The sequence below is a fragment of the Rutidosis leptorrhynchoides genome, chromosome 4, assembly GCF_046630445.1.
Source record: "Rutidosis leptorrhynchoides isolate AG116_Rl617_1_P2 chromosome 4, CSIRO_AGI_Rlap_v1, whole genome shotgun sequence".
In the NCBI taxonomy this organism is placed as follows: Eukaryota; Viridiplantae; Streptophyta; class Magnoliopsida; order Asterales; family Asteraceae; genus Rutidosis; species Rutidosis leptorrhynchoides.
The window spans coordinates 166,684,614-166,709,821 of NC_092336.1; the positions used below are offsets into that span (position 1 = coordinate 166,684,614).

The 25,208-nt window shown below is 32.5% G+C and overlaps 1 protein-coding gene across 1 annotated transcript; it reads right to left on the bottom strand.

Moving 5' to 3' along the window:
- Positions 1 to 487: 487 nt before the first annotated feature.
- Positions 488 to 6,896, bottom strand: LOC139840359 (kinesin-like protein KIN-5D). The gene is made up of 21 exons (XM_071830625.1): positions 6,739 to 6,896; positions 6,510 to 6,639; positions 6,148 to 6,303; positions 5,570 to 6,046; positions 5,384 to 5,481; positions 5,035 to 5,261; positions 4,875 to 4,951; positions 4,719 to 4,772; positions 4,554 to 4,634; positions 4,347 to 4,458; positions 3,611 to 3,697; positions 3,345 to 3,520; positions 3,055 to 3,216; positions 2,837 to 2,944; positions 2,550 to 2,708; positions 2,386 to 2,469; positions 1,576 to 1,781; positions 1,404 to 1,505; positions 1,214 to 1,323; positions 952 to 1,103; positions 488 to 863 (listed from the first exon to the last, which is right to left on the bottom strand). The coding sequence occupies exons 1-21, from the start codon at positions 6,894 to 6,896 to the stop codon at positions 657 to 659; spliced, it is 3,123 nt and encodes a 1,040-aa protein (XP_071686726.1). The 3' UTR covers positions 488 to 656.
- Positions 6,897 to 25,208: the final 18,312 nt, after the last annotated feature.

The window sequence follows — 25,208 nt, forward strand, 5'->3', positions numbered from 1 at the left end:
GCATATTTTTTTGTTAAGCTCTTGTATTCATATGATATATGATATTATCCATGGTAATATGCTGGACTAGTGTTTTACTGGTTGGCATATGAGCATGATTTATGAGATGTATACAGTTTATAATATGCTTTATATATGATGATCAATATGAGCATGATTATCCATACTACCAGTATAACTTATTAGTATTTGTATACTTGATTCAGTATCCCGTATCCATATCCTTTTGTTACAATTGTGGATACCATGAGGTTTATTTATCAATTTTTAACCATATTCTCCAAGTTATTGACAACCTCATTAGTAGCATATCTTTTTTATTTTGACGACAGTTAGGAGTCACTGACGGATGTGTGAACGCGATGTCGAAATTCACCCACCGGATGTGTGAACGCGATGCCGAAATTCACCCACCAGTCACATTAATATGGTATACTGTAACAACTCCTTACATATACATGAAATCACAATACTACATCATGTTATACTTTGGGGCCCTAAATAAGCAACATGATTACACCAACACAATCAATCAATTATGCACTCTTCTTATAACGACATCATAAAGATTTAACAAAAAAATACTCCAAATTCAAAGTGAAATTTGAATCTGGAAACCAAATGTGAGCCTGTCTATACAAGTTTCTAATTGTTTCTCAATTAATCGCAGCAAGTGGCAGTCGAGAATCTCTTGGTGACTGAGGCTGTTTCACGTCTCCATTTGGTAGCTTCGATGAAGCTTTTGAATCCCAGAAATATTTAAGTAACTCTTCGAATGACGGAGTTTGTAGCACTTCAATCGATGTGATGCTTGGTAAATTAAATGACCTCTTTTTTGGTGTTGAACATGACGGTTCATCAACCTGTTAACAAAACGCGTAAATTGTCAAGCCAACCTTTTTTTTTTTTGTAAAGATACATGATATGATATGAATAACAAACAAAGCTAACCGTGTAGTCATTTAAGAGCGTTTGTCCAGCGTTTGCAGTGATCTCTATTATCTTATGGTAGTGTCCGCCCTTTAGTTCTCTTAGTTCTCCACAGCAAGGAACAATGATCGAGTCGAGATTCTCGCGTGCATCATGGTCCAGTTGTAATGAGTCTGCAGTTTATTTGTCAAGATATAGGAAGTCACATTGATACGGTACTAAAGATTATTATTTTTTTTCGTGAAAAAACAAAATATTTATTGAAAAAAAAGTAGAAGCTCACGGTCAATTGAGGAAAGAAGGCTTTTGCTTGCAACATTTGTATCGTCAAGTACAGAAGACACAGCAACTGAATACTGTGTGCGCAACGTTTTATTAGCTTCCAGTCCTCCCCTATACAAGTAATGAAAAGGTGTTAATACATTTAACATTAGCATTTATGTAAACTGTAACTGTAATGTCTGTTTTATCACCTGACTATTTCATCCACAGATGCAAAGTTGCTTTTCTCTAAACTGAGCAACGATTCCTGAGCAGTATGCCATTGTTGTGAACCCATCTTCGTCTTTTGTAAACTATAACAATTGAAGATTAAAGTAAGCAAAATCATCATACTAAGACATATTTGGTATTAAGTGCACATACCATTTCTGAAGAACTTCATCCAGGTCATCTTTTCCAGATTCAACTGCAGCAGTGTCTTCAAGATAATTTATTTCAGCCTTTTTAGTGTAATTTGTCCACTCATCCTTTATGCAAGAGCTTGAATCCTTCATCGTTGACATTTCTACCTCAAATCTGTTAGCTTTACTAGCTGCAGTCTCACGCAGACCATCCACAGCTGTTTTAACCTGTACAGTATAATTTATAATTGTCATAATATATACAGTATAAGTTAAAATATGTATACTCCTAATATGTACGTGTGGGTATGGGATGTCAAAGTGATTGTGTGATATTAATTTAACAGGTTAACGTGCTGGTGTTTGGATGTGCTTCTATTTGTTAGAAATTTTCAACATAAAAGTAATCGGATTGGACTTTTTATACATTTAAATAATTAATTTGTAAAACTATATGCGTAAATATACAAAAATCCATAAATATAAACGTTAACATAATTGTCTACAAACATATACATAATCTTCATTTGTTCAAGAGCTCTAAAATTCAAATTTAAATGTTGACCGATTTTGACTGAAGAAATCCAAATTTGACCAACTAAATTCAATTTTGACCCATTGATCAATGTTGACTAACTAACTACTCAGATTCTAAAAATCAGATCGACCGGCTCCTAAAAAGAGTAAGCGGGAGTTTTACAACACTGGAAAATTTGATATTGCTATAATCAAATAATTAGTTGTAAAAAGCGAATCTAAACATCCCTTCCCTTAAATAATAATAATAATAAATAATAATAAAAAGATTTAATAATTTGCATATTGGCCATACCAGTTCTTTCTTCCTAGCATTAGAAACAGCAAGCAATTCAGCAACTTTCTCTAGAAGTTGTTTTTCTTCATTTGCAGTGCATTCCTAAAAAACTACCGAGTGAGACAACCGGCAATATTCTAACAAGTTAGATGATATCACAAGTATAAGACGAATCTTATTACCTCAAACTTTCTTTCAAGTTCCGTTAGTTTTTGGTCATTGACTATTTGACCCTCTTCGAAAATTTTTGTCAACTTTGTGGCATGCATGTCTAACGTATCAAAGAAGTTCATTGTAGTGTTAGATATCGACCGTGAAGTTTCCACAGCTCTAGAATGTGCCTGCATATCATGTATAGTAATTATATATAAATATATAATACGGATGTATAATATATAATTAGAAGTATCAGATGATATTTTTATCTTATTATAAAGTTTTGAACGTCCGTGCTAGTTTATAATATTACCTCTCGTTGTTGCTGTGCAAATGTGCTTAGTTTATTTTCCTGGTTGTAGAGAATATTTTCAAGGTCATTGAGTAAATTTTCAGCTTCTGATGCAATACCCTTGAAAAGCTGGAACATGAAGAACAAAGGCAAGTTAAATATAAACCAATAGAATTACAAAGGAAAGCTAAATTTTAAACCAATAAGATTTATTAAAAACAAATATTAGATATATATACCTCTCCAAGTGCAGAAGAATTTTTGGAGACTTGCGAATTCACGTGTCCGAATGTAGACTGTGAGTTTCCATCAAGCTCCTCGGCTATATCATCCAAAGTTTTAATACCAGAACCGTACATCGATTTCAACTTCTCCAAAGCAGCACGAAGTTCTTCAGTTGCCTACATTCCCCACAAATTATATTATAAGATACATTTTTGGACAAAAAGGTTTTCAGATCAAGTCAACCCAGCCCGTTTACCTGACCCGTTTGTTTTTCCGAATATAACTATACTGATGAATTGTTTACCTGCGACTTGGTAGATACAAATGATTGCATATCTTCTTCCATGCCTTTCAGCTGTTGTTCTTGTTGTGTTACAGAAGCTGCTATAGTTTTATGTAAAGTGTCAAGCTGTTTAGTTAATTGAGATTGAAATTGCTGCACAAGAATTCTGTTTCCATCTTCAATTTTGTCCTTGCGCTCTGAAGCAATTAAGATACTAATTGAATTAACACATATTCTGGTACCTTTTACAAAAAGATACTTTATAAATTAATATTTAAGGTTCGTACCAATCTTGGTGAACAGATTTGATACGTCTGATGCAGCATTCTCAAGCTCTCCGCGAAGGTCAAATGCCCGTTCAAGAAGTGCTTTTTCTGTAATATTAGAAAAGGGCCATTGTTATATGACAACTGACAAGGTTAACCGCAACCCATGGTTAACGTTGCAGAACTCATATCTACTCGGCGGGTACTCAGTTTTTGCAACTTGGGGAGTACTAAGCAAGTCCGGTCAAACTTGGTCAAAACTCAGTCAAACTCGGCAAAAACTCGGGATTACTCGGAAAATAGCCAAAACTCAGCCAGAATTTTGGGATTACTTGAAAAACCGGTCAAAATCTTTCAAAACTCGGTTAAAGTCAAACTTGGTCAACAGTACTCCCCGAGTTTTTGAGTAATCCCTAAAAAGTCCCAACTGAGTACTTCCCGAGTAGTGATTGTTGCAGCCTTGCCCGTATTCTGTTTGTTACACTCCCAATTAACCACAACCCATTTTAGGCTGTTTATGGGACCAAAGAGCCATTGGCCTAGCAGTATCGAAGTGACCCTTTCAACCTATAGGTTTGGGGTTCGAATCCCGGGTGGGCATGTATATATTCGTGTTTAAATTCGTGTATGGGTGTGTGTGTGTGTGTTCCTTTCAAAAAAAAAAAAAAAGAAAGCCTGTTTATGGGACTTTACATGTATGACCCCATTGAAGATTAAACATGACCTTTTTTAAGGGAAACAGTAAAGTCTGACTTACCAGATTTGAGAAGGTTGGAAATAAGAAATTCTTTCTCTTTAATTGTTGCATTTGCTTGTCTGTGCTTTTCTTCAAGATCAAACAATGAATGTTCAGTTTCTTGTAGCTTTATCTGAAACCAAAAAAGTAAGATTCTTTAGTCAATCAGGGAAATAAAAGCTGAAGCAGCTAAGTTTTATTTCTACAACCATGAACTAGTAATCATACCTCTGTTTTCTCAAGCTTCTCAGTTAAATTCGCAGTTGTTAAGAGCTGAGAGTTATAAAGTTCTTGAAGCTCCATCATTTGCTGTTTATGGACATAGGAACCATTATCAGCCAGAGCTGTCAATAAAAATATAAAGATATCTGCATTTCGTTGTATTGGTTATACCTTTCCCCTGGATTCGTTATCAAGTTCCATCCGCTCGATTTTTTCAGCCATTGCCTGGATTTAATCAATCATAAGAACAAACAAAATCCACTAAATTTGTACATTTTTGTAATATCATGTCTTAATCAATCGATGTGAAAATTAGTGTAAAATTACCTTCTTCTCCTCCTCTTCTTGAAGATATCTTTCTTTTGGTACATAGATCCCATTTTTCTCTCTGGCAGCATATACTTCTATTCAAGGATAACAGATTGTTAATTACGGGCTATGTTACTGACAGTGTTTAGAAAGAGAGGTAAAAGGCGAATTTCGGAACCTTGCTTAAGCCGTTCGATTTCAGAATACAGGTCCTTCATCATTGCAGATTTCATCAATTTCTGATTAATCTCAGGCTTGTTCTTGATATTTTTTGCACGGTGGGCGTAGTCTAATGTGCTAAGTGTCTCTTCCATTGAATGAATAGATGGGGAGATTGTAGCAATTATGCATGTCTTTGTTTTACCTCCCAATGAATCTCTCAATAATCTTGTTAATTTACTATCCCTGTGTTACCAACAAACTTTGTAGCATTAATATAGTTCATTTGGAGTGATGTAAATACTAACATAATTAGATAAAAACCAATTAGGTAACAACCATAGTAATAGTAATAAATAGAATAATACCTATATGGTATATGTCCCGAACGTTCAACTAGTGTATTTATGACTCGGCCAAGTGTAAGCAAACTTTTGTTTATCTCACCAGCTTCCCTTGCTCTTCCCTGCAACAATTGAACTTCATGAGGACACTCTGTGTGTGTGTATTTATTATATATATATAACTTGGTCAAGACAGTTGCTACTTCATACCTCTTTCGCACCGGATCTTGAAATATTCTCTGAACCAGCAAGATCAACCAGATTGAGCTTTCCGCATCTAATTATCTCTTCACCTTCCGGGGTACGTTCCTTAATGTGTATCGTGATCGAAAATATTGAATGAGAACGACTACTTTGTTTATTCATAAGTGTTTCAGCTGTACGCCTTTTAGCAGAACCTTTCTCCAGTATTCTGTATATTTCATCAGCAGTTGAAACCATCTCTTCTTCCAAACCTCTTACAAGTACACCACCCTTTCCATCTTCCATAAGTGCTATCGGTTTCTTTGACTTGTCTTCCGGAAACTTTGAAACTTCTTCCGGGGCCAAAAGATCCGTTATCTCCTCGTTGTACAGTTCTAAAAACGTAACTTTCATACTATACTCCGCGCTTTGAGCTTCTAATATATCAAATATCTGCTTAACAGCCCTGGGAATAACCCCTGCATCACTCGGGAATTCTCCATTCTGAACTCAAAGATAATTTTATTATTAAAATCCAAAAAAATTAAAATAATAAACCACGAGGGTTTGGGTCCAGTTCGGTATTTTACGAGCTAACAGTATACCTTTTTCCTCCCTCCACCTTCCATTGTGTATGTTTTCCCCGTACCTGTCTGCCCGTAAGCAAATATGGTGCAGTTGTATCCCTCAAGAACTTCAAAAACGATAGGTGAAACCGCTGAATGGTACAAGTCTATTTGTTGAGACTTTGGACCAAATACCTATAGATGTGTTCTACCATATTAGCACGTGAAACTAAACCAAATTTAATTCATTTGTCCGATAAATCTGTACATTTTACTGTTCAACTATGACCCTGACTAGTTTATATCACTGCAGTAGATAAATTATGCCTAATAACCAGCCAAGACGGCTACTTTATGATAAACATAACCATTTATGCGAAATATTAGAAGAATACACATACCTTATCAAACACAAATGATCTGTCAATCTGTTTGTTAGCTACAGTTTGAACTGCACATACTTCCCTCTTATTTTCTGAACATGTAATTACCACTGGTGTATGCAGTTTCTCCTCATCACTATTCATTGGTCTACACATTCAAATACACCATTTCATAAATTAATTTCCATTCATACCTAATTGGAAACAAAATATAGATATAGATATATACATATACATATATACACACCTGCATCTGACAACAACTTGCACATTAACACCTTTTTCTTTATCATGTTTACCACTAATATTTCCTTCTGTATGCCTAAGATCTCTTACTGCTTTGTCCATAGACCTCGGCGTATGAGACGGTGAACTCGGAATCGTGTTTCCGCCTCTTCGTTCCATCATTTCACAGCTACCTTTTCAAATTACTAACAACTAATTTCAAATCTGAAAAAAAAAATATTCATTAAATAAATCTCAAATTAATCAACTACGAAACAATTAGCTAAAACACACAACATCTATAAATCAAATTGAATAACAATAAACCTAGATCACAAATTCATGATGAACAATACTTTGAGTTGAACACAATTAAGTCAAAATCAAGGCTCATTGAATCAAGTCGATCAGCATTACAGATTCACAGAAAAATGCAGATGTAAATAACATTTTTATACGCAAAACTTTAAAATTTCAGTTATTAATTTTTATTTAAAAACTTGAATCTGAGGTAATGAAATAGTAACTGGTGTAATAAATTGAGCTGAGAAATTGACCTGAATACGGTGGATGTTATTTGATTTAAAATGTGGTGATGTGAGAGTGTAGATTCAGAGTAGAAGAAATATATCTGTTACGGAGTTTTAATTTTTGGGTTAGGTTAAAATTAAATTAAAATTAAGAATGAAATATAGATACAGATATAGAGATAGAGAGAGAGTGTGTGTGTGAGGATGAGGTGAGAAGTGAGATGAATATTGGTGAAGAAGAAAAAGGGAATTTAAAAAATATAAAATATGGCCGTTACAGGGGTGTTTGAATTTTGCTCGTTAAACTTGACGGCAATAATTATTTTTCAATATTTATTATTATTGAATATTAATTAATAATTAATTTATTAATTCTGATAATAAATAAATTGATTTTGCAAACAATAACGTTAGAAGAAAATTTGGTGATTTATTTTCAAGATAAAACAAAAAACAACACTATTTAATCACGCAAATAAAATAATTGAGAAGAAAAAACAAGAATTCTAAATTTTAAGATATAAACTGATCGTAATTTATTTATTTATTTATTTATTTACCTACTTAATAAAATTCTCGCAGAATTTGAACGTTTTGACCCCACCCCCACCCAAAAAAATGCCCAAAACGACAATGGTCCAAATTTCCATCCAAAAAATGCAAAAAAAAACCCCTTTGACTATAGTCAGCTTACAAAAACTATTCCGAACTACATGGGGTAAAACGTCAATTCCCTCAATTAAAATAAAAACTTCACCTAAACACTTCCACAGCATGTATCTTCCTCCTCGCTCCGAGTTAAATTTCACCGACTACACCGTTAAACTCAAAATATTTTTGTGAACAAAACGAAACTAACTACATTCAAAACAGACACTTTTTAAAAAAATGATAAACACTACGACAGCCCGTATCTTTCCGCTCGCCGCGAGTTAAATTTTTTCGACGGCAGCGTCTTACTCGAAATAAATTTATGTACAAAACGATAAAAAAATACGTTCGAAACGGACACTTTTTAAAAAACGCTAAACACAACGACAGCCTGTATCTTCCTACTCGCCGCGAGTTAAATTTTTTCGCCATCATCGTTAAACTCGAAATACTTTTGTCAACAAAATGACACATAAGCGAGTCTAGACTACAACCTGTACTTAGAACTTTTGTGAATTACTACACTATTACATATACTGTGTTATGCTAAATATGTACTAACTTGATATATTTATGGAGTGTTAGATGCCTGATCCTAAACCCAAATATGTTCATGGTTCTGGTCTCGAATCCGAAGCTGAGGCTAGCATTGCTTTACCTGCTAGTGCTATTAACCCTAACTCTCATCCTAAGACTTGTACTATGCCACTTTCTGACAACCCAGGTAAGCGTAAGATTGATACACGTAAGGATGAGGACTACATCATTGGTCACAGTAGTTTAGGAGTTCTGTCTCCCCACGTTATTCATCGCCGTCCCAGCTTACTATCTACTAATGCTGCGAAACATTCACGAATGTTACTTCACTACTACTACTACTACACTACTGTTACCCACCACACTATAGTTAATCACTGCTGTTAATACACTACCTTACTACTATTACTTCTCTACTACTATCACTACTCTCGATCGCTACTATTTCTCACTACCGCAGATCACTACCACCACCACCACCACTGTTGATCACTACTATCATCACTACTCATTCCTACTTATCACTACTAAGTACCGCTATTATTTTCTACTGCTCGTGACTATGATCCACTACTCGCAGCTATTATATGTATAGCGTTGTTTTTATTGGCACTAATTTGGTGAGCTACTCTGTTGTGAAGAAACAATGATCGACTTTTGTGATGACCCGTCCAAATCCCTTTGGACGAATACATCAATCATTGATTTCATAGTGAGGTTTTGACCTCTATATGATACGTTTTGTAAACATTGCATTCTTTTAAAAAGGCACACCATAAATGAATATCTAATTCCAAGGTCTTTGACATCTGATGATTTCTACATATATACAATCACCGTAAATAATAGTTTACAATACTACATCCGTTGACAATGCAGTCAAAATAAGATACATGGTGATGATTTTGTTGAATGCAAAGTTTTCTCGAATAAAGCATGTATGACTCCATGCACATAGCTTGTATAACGTATAAGCAAACAGCGGAAGACTTCTAGAAACATGAGAATAAACATGCTTAAAAGTGTCAACACAAAGGTTGGTGAGTTCATAGTTTTAATGTTGCGTATAATCTGTATATAAAGGTGAATCACAAGTTTTCAGTTGTTTCATCCAGAAACGTTTATCAAAATATTCTACGAAATTGAGCACCCTGGTAACTAAACTTTAATGTCTATATAATAAGTACCCTTTGTATAATCATCTTAATAATACACGCAAACCAACGTATACGCTTCTCAAATAGCATACGTCCGTTAAAAGGCTAGTGCTCTAGCTCGGACGGGAATATCAAGCCCTATGGATCCATATACTACTATTCGCGCCCACCAGTTCTTATAACTGGCAGTTACTAGTTACCAAAGCTAAGGGATTTTCGGTTTAAACTCAGTGTAGAATTTAGTATGTACTTGTATCCATTTTGTTTAAAATAAAGTGCATGTATTCTCAGCCCAAAATATAGATTGCAAAAGCAATTAAAAAGGGAGCAAATGAAACTCACCTTAGCAGCACATAAGGTCATTCACCAAAAAGTGACCGAAACTCGGAATGCAAAATTAACTGTAGATCTCAACCTAGAGAACATATGCTGGTCAATACTTGTCTAATAAGCTAGGTTGAGTCATAGTGTATCACAATCCTAATGCTCGAGACCGACATACAAAAGTTAACAAAAGTCATCTCAAAAGTCAATCTGACCCAATATGATCTTTAAATCTCTACATGTTTATTATATTAACATAATATAAGTCTTGATAATTGAACGAATTTATAGTTTATCAAACTCAAAATATTATTTATTTCAGGAGCTATATTATATTTGAATTATCATGGCAATCGAAAATATTTTATTATTTCACATAGTTTTTCAATACTTGTAAAATCAGATTATAGTGTTTATAAAGCTTTAAAACATGATAAGACAGTCAACTTTGACAATTGTTCAACAAAACGAGACGTGCCTTATATAGAAATTCATTTACTCGATTAGTAATATCTAAAAATCCAATTTATCAATCTCATAGACAAGTTGTTTAAATATTAATTTACAATTTCAAACACAATTTCAATTAACGTGAAACATAATTCAGTTGACCATATCTTTTAATCCGTTCATCGAAATCACGCGATTCTAAATGAAAAGTTAAAAATTATTCGCCAGCTTTCCAAAAACATGCATATCATATACTTTATATCAGTAGCATATGTATCAAATTCGTGATTCATCATAAACTATCTAACGACAAAATTAAAGCATACAAGCATGCATAAACATATATACTCGAGCACTAGCCATGGATACACTATTAATATATAAAAGATAAGATATAAATGCTTACGTATCAATATTGTGATTCAATATTGCAGAAAAGTACGTAGACGCAACGGAGATGATAAACACTAGTTTGACCTTACGAGCTATACCTCCAAACAATACCCATAACCTCCATAGCTATAACCCATAATTTCCTTAGCTCTATCCCGCTCGAAAAACCCGTTTTGAATTAATTCGCTCATGACCTCGTCGTAGTGTTTTATGTATAATACTAATAATAACGCTACCTACTAATACTAATAATAATAATAAGATTAATATTAAGAATCTTAATATTAATATTAATAATAATAATAATAATAATAATAATAATAATAATAATAATAATAATAATAATTATTATTATTATTTATTTATTTGAGCGAAGTATGTGAAGAAATGAATCACAAATCGAAATGCGTTCAATTTATAAGAGATGTTCAGCCCACCTACGCCCATGCGATCGCATGGGATTTTGCCTATATGGCCATGCGATCGCATGGTCTGAAATTACAGCTCACAATGCATGTCGACACTTATATCTCATATGATTAATATAAATAATATTATTCAATATATAATATATTTAATCTTTAGAATTAATTAAATATTATATTATATTCACGTGCATAGCTGACTTGTAATTTTTACACCGATGTGTTGTACGTTGACCCTTGACTTCAGTACCGGTTCCGGTTTTTCGAACGCATTTTCGTACGCTTAGAAAACTGGTACTTTACGTTTCGTGTAATGTACCTTTATCAATAATAAGACTCAAATCAATGAAAAATTATCCACTCAAAGTGTAACTTATTCATTTAAGTGTTTTGGTCATTTGCTTCTATAAATCGACGTCTCGTTACTTACCAATATATATTATAATAATACTATTTTAAATCTAAAACGTTTTACGACTAAGTTAATATTATATTTTTGTAAAATATATATATATATATATATATATATATATATATATATATATATATATATATATATATATATATATATATACGTATATTTTCCAATCCAATTATAATGGTTCGTGAATCCTCAGAGTTTGGTCAAGGTTAAATGAATGTATGAATACAGTTTACACTTCTTGAGATTCAACTTAACAAACTTTGCTTATCATGTCGGAATAATATAAAGATAAATTTTAATTTTGGTCGAAAATTTCCGGGTTGTCACAACTTTGAACACATTGACGTGAACTACAATTCATTTGCTTATCGCGAGACACATACGTTTTGAAATTTGCACCAACTCTTTTGAGTAAATACGAGATTTTATTCGAGATAACATTACACATTGTTCACCTTTGTTCTCCATGATTATATGTTTTTAAACTTCATGGAGTGATGTTGGAATGGAGGTATGAATTAGTGTAATATAATGACGCCTGATCAACGTGGCTATATTATGGTAAGTCATACCAAAGTTCTAATGGCTCGTGATGTTGATGGGGCTTGATCAACCTTATCATCACCATGTACCATGTTACATGACTCCGTTATTTTTTTTGTTGACATTTGAAAACCTAGATATCACACAATTCGAGGCCACACTATTTTTGTTTGTCATATCGTCTTTGTACTTGTGATAAATGGTCAGCTATTATTCGACTTCAAAATATATGACTATATGTATACTATATCGATTTCGCCTATTTTTGACATTCAACTGCAAGATGCTCGATGTGGCTACATCACAATGAAAACTTTTTCCTTTATTACACTCATACTTTTCTCATAAGGGAATCCCCTTATCGCATCCCTCAAAGGATAGGAACTCTAGCAGCATTAAACTAGTATTCGCCATGAGAGTGAAAATCTTTACAACGTTTTCGTAAAGCATGAAGTTGAGAAACTAAAGCAGAAAAATCATGATACCTTTCACGTTTGAAACTCGGAGTAACACTTAGCAGAGTAAAACTTTATCGTTCATCTCTTTGAGATACGCTTGGACACCAAACTTCCTTTCATCTAAGAGTCCGTAGAGATCTTGGACCGTAAGCTCAAACTACTCAAACAAAGCAGAATTTTCATTGTTAGAATTCGTTGGAACCTTCGTAAAGAACTCAAACTAAAGTAAGAGCGAGAAGATCAAACGAAACGAAATTATCTGCATCTATTTTCTCACATGAAACGCCGACGGATGGCACTAACCAAAATTTCAGGACGAAATTTTCAATAACGGGTGGGTAATGTAACAACCCGATTTTTTTCGTTAAATTTTGCGTTAAATACTTAACGACCGTTAGTTAAATTCTACGAATTTATACGCCAGAACTTTTTCTTAGAAAATACTATTTTTAATATGTGCTACATATTACTTGATTTCATACTTTGGTTAGAAGTATGCGAGAAACTTAGAAAACGCAAGAAAAAGGTACGGTTAGTGAAAACCGGAAAAACGTCTTTAAGACAACTAAACGATTGATAATTCACTTTTAATAATTATTTAATATAATTATTATGCTTTAAAGGTACTTTTAATTTATTAGAAGTTTTATAAATTTAAAATGCGTAGAATTCACTAAAACGCTCGGTTAACGTTCCGGTAACGTTTTCGGTTAACGACACTTAGCAACGAAATAAATAATTATTAAGTAAAATAATTATTCTATATATTTTATGAGAATTAGAATTCTTTTATAATAAAAAGAATTTATTTAATAAAGAAATTCGAAGGATTTAACGTTTAGCTATTCGGTTCACGTTTTCGATTAACAGCATATAGAAACGAACCATAAGACTTAATATAGCAATAAAATTTGATCCCAAGGACATTCTTATGTCATCCCAATCCATAATTATTATTTGTAATAATCTATTTATCTTTGTGCTATCTTTAGCACACCGTTCACGATTTTAATCGTTATCGCGTTCCGTAACAATCACCGAGACTTGCAGGGTTGCGTGTAAAATTTTAGTGGCCAAAATAGGAGAAAGTAAACTTCCGGGAACCCTCTTTTTGGAGCCCAAATTCGTGACCCTCATGGGAAGGGGGTGTTTTGTCAATTATTGAAACTTGTGACTAGATTAGGGTTAGTAGTGAGGCTTGTTCCATAATTAGCAAATTAAATTAATCGTTCTTTTTTTTCTCTGCCCTAATTGACACATACAGCCCCAAGACCTTCATCATCATCGTGACCTACATCACCTCCAAATCAACCATCAATTTTTGCTCAATCGATAAAACTTTCTACACGAACGTTGCAATTCCCTTCGTCCTCTACGCGTGGGTATAATTATTTTTGCGATCAAAGGTATAATCACATGAACCCTAGCTCTAAAAATCTGATTTTTTTATAAAGTTTCATAGAAGATGATGTCTATTGCTCGAGTCTTGATGATTGTACGCGATTGCATGTTTTAATTTGCTCGATTACCATGTTTTTAGTTAACCACGAATTGATATTTTGATGGTAACAGAAAATTGAATTTTCAATTGCATGATATTATGTGATATTTGAAATCCTCTCGAAAAACTAATAATTTTAGGCTTTGGATTCGCGTATTTTCGTTTCCGTATGCTTAAGTTATGACCGTTTGAATTATCGTTGTGTTTTTATGATTGATCAGAAAACTGGTATTGATGAGACACGAATTGGCTTATGTATTGATTAGTATTAGATATATAATTCAAAAACACTCAGGTTACACTAGGGTATCATGTCATTTGCTTGAGTAAAACTTGTGATATGCCTAATCGAATGAAAACGTAGATTTTTCCAGCACATGCATGAAAACGGACTTGTATGATAAAATGTATTGACTTCTGAGATTAGATCGCTTCATATCTGTAATTTACACAAAAATTAATTCATTTTTCATGCAGATATCATGGTCTAATTGTATATATATCTTCGGATAATTGCATGCGAAAGTGACTAGCTAAACTAGGATCGAATCTGCCACTTGTTCTCTGATTTGTACTCCGTGGTTTGTGTTTTATGAATTAACATGAATGCTTTTGAAATATGAATCTTTATATGTTATGTGATATATGTTTAGTTTGTTGAAACCTCTGAAACCTTATGCATTGTGCACACTAGGGCCATAGTTTTAGTAATTTCTGAATTGAGCTGAAACAGAACATCCAACTTGAATGAATAAACTGTACCAATAGGCTAAACCAAAGTTGCTCATTTTTGGATATATGATAGTTTGACTTGTCCTTGAACCATGGGTGACCTTGCATTAATTACAAGTCCCTAGCTCCGGTTATAGCCAATACGAAATCAGTGCGCGGTCAGAAACTGATTTAGTAAACCATAAATGTACCCCTTCTGAAACCCGACATGTAGACATCGTATAAGACCCTGGTCGGACTTTTTCGAATTGATTTTAAGTCTACTTGTGATCTGGAAATTGCCATATTGCCATGAATTACGTGCTATGAGATATTACGCGTCGTTTGCTACATGTAAATGAACGTTATGCATGATGATAAACTGTGATCGTGTAATTGACCATTTATGAACTAAAACGTGTTGTTTGACTTAGGTTTGACATGTTGACCAAGATTTGACATGAACCTACTGATGTTGACTTTAGTTGACTACTTTGACCAAGTTTGACTTTTGGTTTGACTTTGGTTGACTTTGTTTGACTTGCATGAATAAGTTGACTTTTATTTTGAAACGCGTCGAGTCGAGTAATAAGACAAATTACTCTATGAAACCACTATTATAAAAGATATATATGTTGACCAACCTAAATACGTATACTTAGGTTGCACTTCTCAGCACTAAATCGCACAAGTTATTTGTCTTTCATCCGAGCTATTCAAAGGTGAGACTACAGTCCCGCTTTTTACATGTTTTCAGGGATGAGAATACACGCTGTTGTACTTACATTTTCAAATGCTTTTATGTTGACACGAGTACTTATTATACATATTGAGTTTGTTCACAAAGCCCCTAGCTTGAATACTTTTATTACCTTCGGGTAAGCACAATTTAGATGGACGGATCCGTTAGGTTAGACAAACCTCGCCCAAACAATATTAACTGTGGCGCATTTACTTTGAACATTAGATACACTCAAACAAGTGTATAACATCCTTATGGGGTAAAGGGAGTGTTGTGGATTCTATACTCTAGTCATTGCTAGTATTCAGGTGCTCATAGATTATGTAAACGTTTCGCAACTTGGAGTTGTACTTGTAAAATCTCGTGGTCAATGAACTTGAACTATTTTATGATAACTGTTTTTCAGATACTGTTACATTAATTTAAACCTGTAGATTCACCAACAATATTGTTGACCTGTTTTGCATGTTTGATTCTCAGGTCCTTAAGAGGTAGACTTCCGCTGTGTTTGATGCTTGGTCTGGCCGTAGAGTCAGCATGCTTATTAAAGACATTATTTACTTTTGCATTTAAAACTTTTACAACTGTTTAATACTGTTGGCTTATGGTTACGATCACAACAGTGTTACTTATTTTGGGATTTATTGACATATGTTTTGAAAGTTAACTTTTTAATAAAATTAAATGCGATTGCTTTGAAACGTCTCATATAGAAGGCGTAACTGTTAACTGTGGGACATATGATTAACACTCCATCAGATGGGAATTTGGCGGGGTGTTATACTATTCGATCACGACCATACATTTCTTGGTTTGGGCTTGCCTCCTCATCTTGATTCAAGTCAACCGAATTATTTCCAACCACTTCTTTAACAATTGGTTAACGTCTCTTATTTTGCGTACCAATTACAACTGGATTCGGATGTAGCCACTTTGGCTTATTTTTCAAAAATTTCCACGCCCGATGACTCGTGAACTTTTTGTGCTCCTAAAGCCTATACATTGCGTCACACCTATCACGAAAATCAAGATCATTCTCTCCACTCCTTCTTTCATTCTTCAATCGATTCACAATGCCGTTATATTTGGCATTCAAATTTGTACATTTGGAAGACAAAACATCCTTTGTTCGAGTAAATAGTGGTCTCTGTGTGTGATACTCATGGTACACCATTTGCCAAAAACTTTGTCCTACAACCATTTTAAATTGTTAGTGTACATATATACATATACGTATAGTTTAATATATATACATACGGTATATATATATATATATATATATATATATATATATATATATATATATATATATATATATATATATATAGTGGTAGGATCAAGAGGGAAGTAACTAATCGAGGGGAAGCGGGGGGAAGCAAAACTTTTTTTTTCGTTTTTTGAAAAAACTTTGTTTACGAACATTATAGATTGGATGAAAATATGAACACTTAATAAAGACACTTTGCGATAAATGTTTTTATTTTGACGGATAAACGCTCGAAAAAGTAATATAAAACAATTATCGTGTTTTTCGTGCGTATGTTGAGGTTTTAGATATTAGGGTTTGGATATTAGGGTTTAGATATTAGGGTTTAGATATTAGGGTTTATAGGGTTTAGAAATTAGGGTTTAGAAATTTAGGGTTTAGGGTTTAGATTTAGAATTTAGATTGAGTTTTTAACACGAACGGTTTAGAGTTTAGGGTTTTGGGTTTTGGGTTTTGGGTTTAGGGACTAAACCCAAAACACCAAACCATAAACCCTAAACTCTAAATCGGGCTACATTTTTCTTCACAAAACATGGAGAAAAAAAATGTTAACATTCTCCACGATCAATATTATCTTGAATGTTATTTTTGTCGATCCTTTTCCCGCCTAAATAATAACATTCATCACGATGTGTCTTTTCTAAATGTTCATATTTTCGTGTGATCTTGATGCCTGAAAAAATAAGCTAAAAAAAACGGAAAAATAAAAAAAATTTGCTTCCCCCCGCTTTCACCCGATTGGTTACTTCCCCATTGATCATGCCCCTATATATATATATATATATATATATATATATATATATATATATATATATATATATATATATATATATATATATATATATATATATATATATATATATGTTTACGTAAAGATATAAATAATAATAATATATACATACGGTTTATAATATAAATATATTTATAAATAATAAATATAAATATATACATATACAAACACGTAAATAATAAATAATATATTCCTGTCCTTGTGTTCCCGTCAAACGAATATTCGAAAACCATAATCCAACTTTCCGCCAAACGTAACTCGTCACATTCATTCCAAGTGTTTTGAGTGACATTTACGGGTGTGTTTCTTGGCCTAGAAGCACATTCTCCAAGTTTTTTTTACCCACTACTACAAAAATCGTTAATTAGACGTGTTGAAAAGGCTAATTAGACGTGTTATTCAACACGTCTAGATGTAGCAGCACTAATTGCTAGATGACATATAGTGTGGTTCCCGGAACACGTCTAAAAAACTCAATTGGACGTGTTCCTCCTTTTTTGTCAATTACACGTGTTCCCGGAACACGTCTATTTGATTTAATTAACACGTCTAATTGATTAAATTAACACGTCCAATTGATTATATTAGACGTGATCTCGGTATCAGTTAGACGTGTTCCCGGTAAATGTTAACCCTGGTTAAAATCTCAAAAATTTCAAATAATACCCGCCAAATGCCAGCATCGCCAAATAAATTAAAATCTCGAATATTTCAAATAATACCCGCCAAATACCAAAATGCACAAAATATATCAAATTAATTTACTACAAAACCATAAATTTATATATAAATATCATATAAATATTTTTAAAGTATTTACAAAAAAATCATAATATAATTTACAATCGACAAAACTTTAAACTAAAAAATTAGTTATAGCAGGTTCTTTGAGCACCCATCCAACATCACATCTTCTGCCTCTGCCAAGGCACCTTTGTATGAAACTTCTGCCTTCTTATTGGCGTCGTCCCCGTCGTCCCCATTAGTCCCCTCCTTCCACATTCATCCAACAAAATTTTAAAACCATAAGAACAACACTTAACTATACATAACCACAAATTGACTTTATAACCCACACTATTCAATATGTAGGTACAACGTTAACACTAATAGTATCATTATCATTTAATAATTTAAAAAAAAAATCAAAAGCTCGGTTAAGAAGAGACACTAGGGAAAGTCCATGCCACATGGAGTTTCCACCTTCAAGTTAAGCCAGATAGTAGTTTCCTCAAGCTACCTTTTCCTTACAAGTTAAGCTTATACTACCTATAAGAGATAATTACAACTAAAACAATAAGAACAATGCTTAGTAAATACTAAAGTATGAAATAAATTACACAAAACATAACATTAAGCAAAATATAAAACTTATCTCTTTATGTTACACTTGAAGCTTTTTGCTTGTAAATAGTTCACCATCTCATCATCAGTTCACAAGTCTTCAACTTATACATATACACCATTTAAAGGTGCATATAAATTTATCAAGAATGTCGATTCAACGATAATTTTTGATTACGTAACATATATGATTTGTTAATATCACATTTTATAGTTCTCAAAGCTCAACCCATCCCACATGGAAACATTATATAGCTCATTTAGCATCAAGTAAACCCAAAGCATACTCATAGCTAAATTGATAATATAATTGCCCAAATGGCTCATCCACATTCCAACCAACAAGGTCGTATCCCAAATGTCCTGACAAATTTATGAACCATTTCATCACTTTCTGCCCTATTAATTTAATACTCCGTAGTTACAATCATAGCAAAATAACACAATTATATAAGTACTCACCTTGGGTTATTAAACACACTTGCCAAGCACATTTTAGGAGTACAAATAGCCTCAAACAACATATAATAGCCTTAACGGCACAAAATCATCTCAATTGACACAAATAAGTCAAATGTTACACATAACCAATTTTCATGACAGTATAAGGAGTATATATAAAATATCAATGAAAATTTATAAAACTAGACTTATAACATATCAGTAAAAAGATTTAGTACTCACCTTCAGTTGTTGATGGATACTCTCTTTTGCAAATCAACATGTAATGCACACTTTAAATGGTTCAAGTCAAGATCCTAACAAAACATCACAATATTAACCATCTATGTAACATCGTCTATCTAACTAACCCTTAACCCACATAATCCACCTAAATAGTGGTGTTTGACCAACAATTGCCCGATATTGAGGTTACAGTCAAAGTAAAGGAATATTTATCTTATATGTTTCATCAAAATATTCATTGTACATGATTTAGTAGCTTTGATTCAATATATAATAAAGTTTTAATTATTAATAAATAAAAATTACTTAAACAAAATCTTTAGTAGCTTTGTTTGTTCGTCAGACTCAAATCAACCAAAAAGGAATTATATTCCTTTTTCAAATTAAACCAAAACACTATTTGTTTATGTTGTTGTTGGTAGATTCAACTCTAAAGAATAAATCACATTTTATTCTTGACCAAAAATTCGTTGTAGCTGTTATTTAAGGTTTTATGATAGTAACCATTACATATTATCATCTATAAACATTAGTCGCACAATAACTTATCAAGTTAACAAAGTAAATTTACGGGTTCTGACAGAACCCCAATTTATGAACTAGGGTTCATAGTTATGAAACCCTAACTTCCAAATTACAAATGATATAGTATGGAGTTTACCTTGTAGTAGTCCCAAGTATGAATAAGCTCTAATCTTTCAATATTTAGAGCTTGATTTTTCAAAAAAAAAACAGTAGCCTCCCTTTTGAATCCCACAGAACTCATCAACCCCCAAACACCCTCACCAATTTACCGTAATATTTTGCGAAAGATAGAAAATAGAAGGATGAAACTTCCAGATTTTTAAGTGGGTTAAATCTCCAATTTACTCTTTCCCCCCTTCTCTTTCCTGATGTTTAAGATTATCCCTTAACAATATCATATTTAGCAGTCTTCTTATTAATTTAAATTGTCAACACGTCTAAATAATAACATATTTATGTGACAACCCAGAAATTTCCAACCAAATTTAAACTTTAATCTTTATATGTTTCCGACACTGGAAATTTCCAACCAAATTTAAACTTTAATCTTTATATGTTTCCGACACGATAAGCAATATTTGTTAAGTTAAATTTCAAGAATTTTAAACTCTGTTCATACATTCATTCAACCTCGACCAAGTTCCAACGATTCACGAACCATTAAACGAATATGATTATATATGTATATGTGTATATATATTATAACTTGAAACGTAAACAAAATATTAGATTAAATACTTTATATAATTGTATCTGTTTCAAAATGTTTATCAATGGAATTAGAAGATAAAATCAAATGATTGAATTATCAGATATATTGAATTATGATTACAAGTCTCTGTTGAAAGGCCCACGTTGATTTGAGAAATCTTTTCATTTTAACAATATTCGGAAAATGGTAAAGTGATTTATAAATAAGAACAAATTGTCAATCATTGAGAACTAGACAAAGGATAGTGGAAGATTGAATCTCATAAAGACTCGATTGATCTATTTAGTTTCAAACGTACAAAAACGTTTTCAGTTTAAAAAGAACTTTATTATTAAAACGTATATAACTTTTATAAATATCTAGAACCACTTTTGACAACTCATTACTTAACTAGTATGATAAAGATAACGATATTTATATTTTATTTTATTAAATATATATAACGATTTAAATTAATATTATATATATTTATACGCGTATTATACGTACATAGTTTTATACTTTTACTATACTTAAACTTTACCTTTACTTTATTTTTACTTTACTTTAACTTTAATAATTCATACTTTAATAATTCACTTTAATAATTCATACTTTAATAATTCACTTTAATAATTCACTTTAATAATTCAAAAATCTATTATAAATAGAATTCAATAGGTTTTATTATTTCATAGAAACTTGAAAATATTTTTCTCTAAACTCTCTCAATCGATTTACATATATATATTTACTCCGTATTATTTCAAGATATTATTAGTATACATAAAATATTACGACGGAGTGCTGTCCGAGTGATTTCGAAACTGTTTTTCGAGTAGGATAGGATTAAGGAAATTATGGGTTATAGCTATGGAGGTGATTTAGTATGGTTCATGGGTATGCTCGTGAGGTCAATATAGTGTTTATCATTTCCGTTGCGTCTACGTACCTTTTCTGTAATATTGAATCTCAATATTGATACGTGAGTAATCATAATTTAACTTTTACATACTAATAGTGTATCCCTGACTAGAGCTCGAGTATTTAGGATTATGCATGCTTGTACTTTTGATATTGCCCTTAGACAGGTTAGGTTGAATCTTGAATTAGTTACACTTACGGTTGAGATAAGGTATAAGATATGCATGTCCTTGGAAAGCTAGCGAAAAATTAAGAACTTTTCCTTTAGATATCGAATGGTTTCGATGAACGGATTAGAAGTTATAATCAATTGAATTTTCGATATTTTTATTAAAAATGATTATTATTATCGTCGTTTTTATCGTCGTTCTAGTTTTATCTTATTATTATCATTATTATTATCTTTATCAATAAAAGGGATTTATCATTAAAAATTGTTATTTTTTTATTATTACTATCATTATTATCGTTAAAGTTATAATTAGTATTATTATTATTATTATCCAATTATTATTATTATTATTATTATTATTATTATTATTATTATTATTATTATTATTATTATTATTATTATTATTATTATTATTATTATTATTATTATTATTATTATTATTATTATTATTATTATTATTATTATTATCATTATTAATATGTATATCATTATTTAAAAATGGTTATTGTTATTGCTACAGTGCTACAGTGCTACAGTGAAACCGTATTTTGCTACAGTGCTACAGTGCTACAGTGATTTACTACAGTAAAACACTATTTGCTACAGTGAAACCGTATTTGCTACAGTGCTACAGTGAAACCGTATTTTGCTACAGTGCTACAGTAAAACACTATTTGCTACAGTACACTATTTGCTACAGTAACACTATTTGATGTCGACGAACTAGCAAACAAAAACGGAAAAAAACGGCCATGCGATTGCATGGCAAAAACACTGAAAATCCATGCGATCGCATGGGGACCAAAATCAGGAAACATGCCTATAAAAGGCCAGCTTACTCGACGAAATATAATCACTTTTTCTTTCTTCTGTAAATTTAAATTTATATTTATAATTATAATTATAATTTTAATTTAAGTTTAATAATAATAAGGTATATTTGAGGGTGTTTTAATTCGGGTTTCAAACCGCTTTAAGCTAAGGAAATATTGGGTATTGTTCGGGGCATTGTTCTTGAATCCAAGGCCAACCATACAGTCGTCTACCATCATTACGTCTACACAATTTGCCTACAATATTGAGTCTCAATATTGAACTGTGAGTTTATAGTCCCCTTTTTAAATACTTCAAATATTTTTGGGCTGAGAATACATGCAATTTATTTTAAACGCAATAAGACACAAGTACATACAAAATTCTACACTGAGTTAAACCGAAAATCCCTTAGCTTTGGTAACTAGTAGATGCCAGTACATAGGATATGGACTGGTGGGCGCGAATAATTGTATATGGATCCATAGGGCTTGACATCCCCGTCCGAGCTAGAGCGCTAGCCTTTTAACGGACGTATGTTATTTGAGTTTAAGACACGTTGGTTTGCGTGTATTAAAATGAATGGAGTAATTATCACTATAGCGTTAAGTTTAGTTACCAGGGTGCTCTGTTACGTAGAATCTATTGATAAACTTTTGATGAAATCTTGTGGTCTATCTTTATATATGTTTATGACTCGAGCAATTAAACCTATAACTCACCAACATCCGTGTTGACTTTTTAGCATGTTTTATTCTCAGGTCCTTAGAATGCTTCCGCTGTGATGTGCTTGTTGCCTGCATGGAGTCTCTCATGCTTTGTACAAAGTTTATTGCATTCAAAATAAAACTGCGTTGTGTAATAAATAATTGGACTGTGATGTTAACCTGTAAATTAAAGACTTATGTATTTTGGGGTTTTGCTTATACCTAAGCACTCGCCCACATGTTTATAACTTTCTATGTTTAGAAAGTCACTTATTTTAATGAATGCAATATTTTATCAAAACGCATCATATAGAGGTCAAAACCTCACTGTGGAATCAATGATTAACGTGCCGCGTCAATAGCGATTTTGACGGGTCATTACACCAACCTTTTGGTTGACACTTTAGAGCATGTTTATTCTCAGGTGTTAAAGAAATCTTCCGCTGTGCATTTGCTCATTTTAAAGATATTACTTGGAGTCTTTCATAGCATATTTCGAAGAACGTTGCATTCGAGTCATTGAGTTCATCAAAGATTATTATTAAATCAATTTATAGTTGGATAGTGGATATTATGAAATGGTATGCATGCCTGTCAATTTTCGATGTAAAGAAAGTTTTTTTTTAAAAACGAATGCAATGTTTGTAAAATGTATCATATAGAGGTCAAATACCTCGCAATGTAATCAACTATTGTGAATCGTTTATAATGTATATGAACGTGTCCTTTCAATTTAGACGTGTTCCTCCCATTTGATCAAATTGACATGTCAACACGTCTAAATAATATATTAATTAGAGGTGTTCCGCTGTTTTTATCAACAACACGTCTAAATATGTCAATTAGACGTGTCAACACGTCTAAATAATATATTAATTAGAGGTGTTCCGCCTTTTTTCTAATTAGACGTGTCCATTTGTTTATATAGATGTGTTAATTTATTAACACCTCTATATATGGGGTCTAAATGAGGATAAATGTAGTAGTGACCCTTTCTTTTTCCCTTTGCCTTTGCTCTTGCGAATGTTGGTGTAAGGACCTCGTCTTCAACGGATCGATTGAATGATTGTTCGTGTGATTGAACATTTCGCTACATATTCCTTTCCTTTTGCCATTCCATGTAACTTGCATACTCATCGGGTGAAATTTGAGTTTGTGGTATTTGGGTTTATGATGGCACTTCGGGAAGCATTTCGTTAAATTCGGACATATTAAAATTGTGACTCATCGGGTTAGATTCGTTGTAAATGTAGTTGGGTGATTTTGGGTTATTTGAGTTGAAATTCATGTTTAGGATTTTTAGATGTAGAATGAGAAGATAAGAATTATAAATGAATTGAAGTTGTGAAGATATATATATATATATATATATATATATATATATATATATATATATATATATATATATATATATATATATATATATATATATATATATATGAGTTAAATAAAAATGAGGAAAAAAGAAGAAGAGAGAGAGAGAGAGAGAGAGAGAGAGAGAGCCGTTGTTCAACGGCTAGAAAATTCAAAAAACACCCAACGGCTATTTTCAACCACCGTCGGTCGCAGGAAATTGAAAACCGACGCTGAGATCGACGCCGGTCCGGTGCTCACTGACAGTCGATTCTGGGCGTCGACTTTGTTGGACGGTGAAAAAATTTTATGGACACCGCGTGCTCTTATGAGCGAAAGTGATACTGAAAATTAAGTTGTGAAGCTATCATGC

Bases quoted from the DNA above. Each gene is read 5' to 3' on its own strand.
- LOC139840359 (XM_071830625.1), bottom strand. From the start codon at position 6,896: ATGGAACGAAGAGGCGGAAACACGATTCCGAGTTCACCGTCTCATACG. The intron at 4,635-4,718 runs GTATAACCAATA...GTCCATAAACAG, and splicing joins ATAACGAATCCAGGGGAAAG to CAAATGATGGAGCTTCAAGA. The intron at 1,324-1,403 runs GTGATAAAACAG...TTACTTGTATAG, and splicing joins TCTGTGGATGAAATAGTCAG to GGGAGGACTGGAAGCTAATA.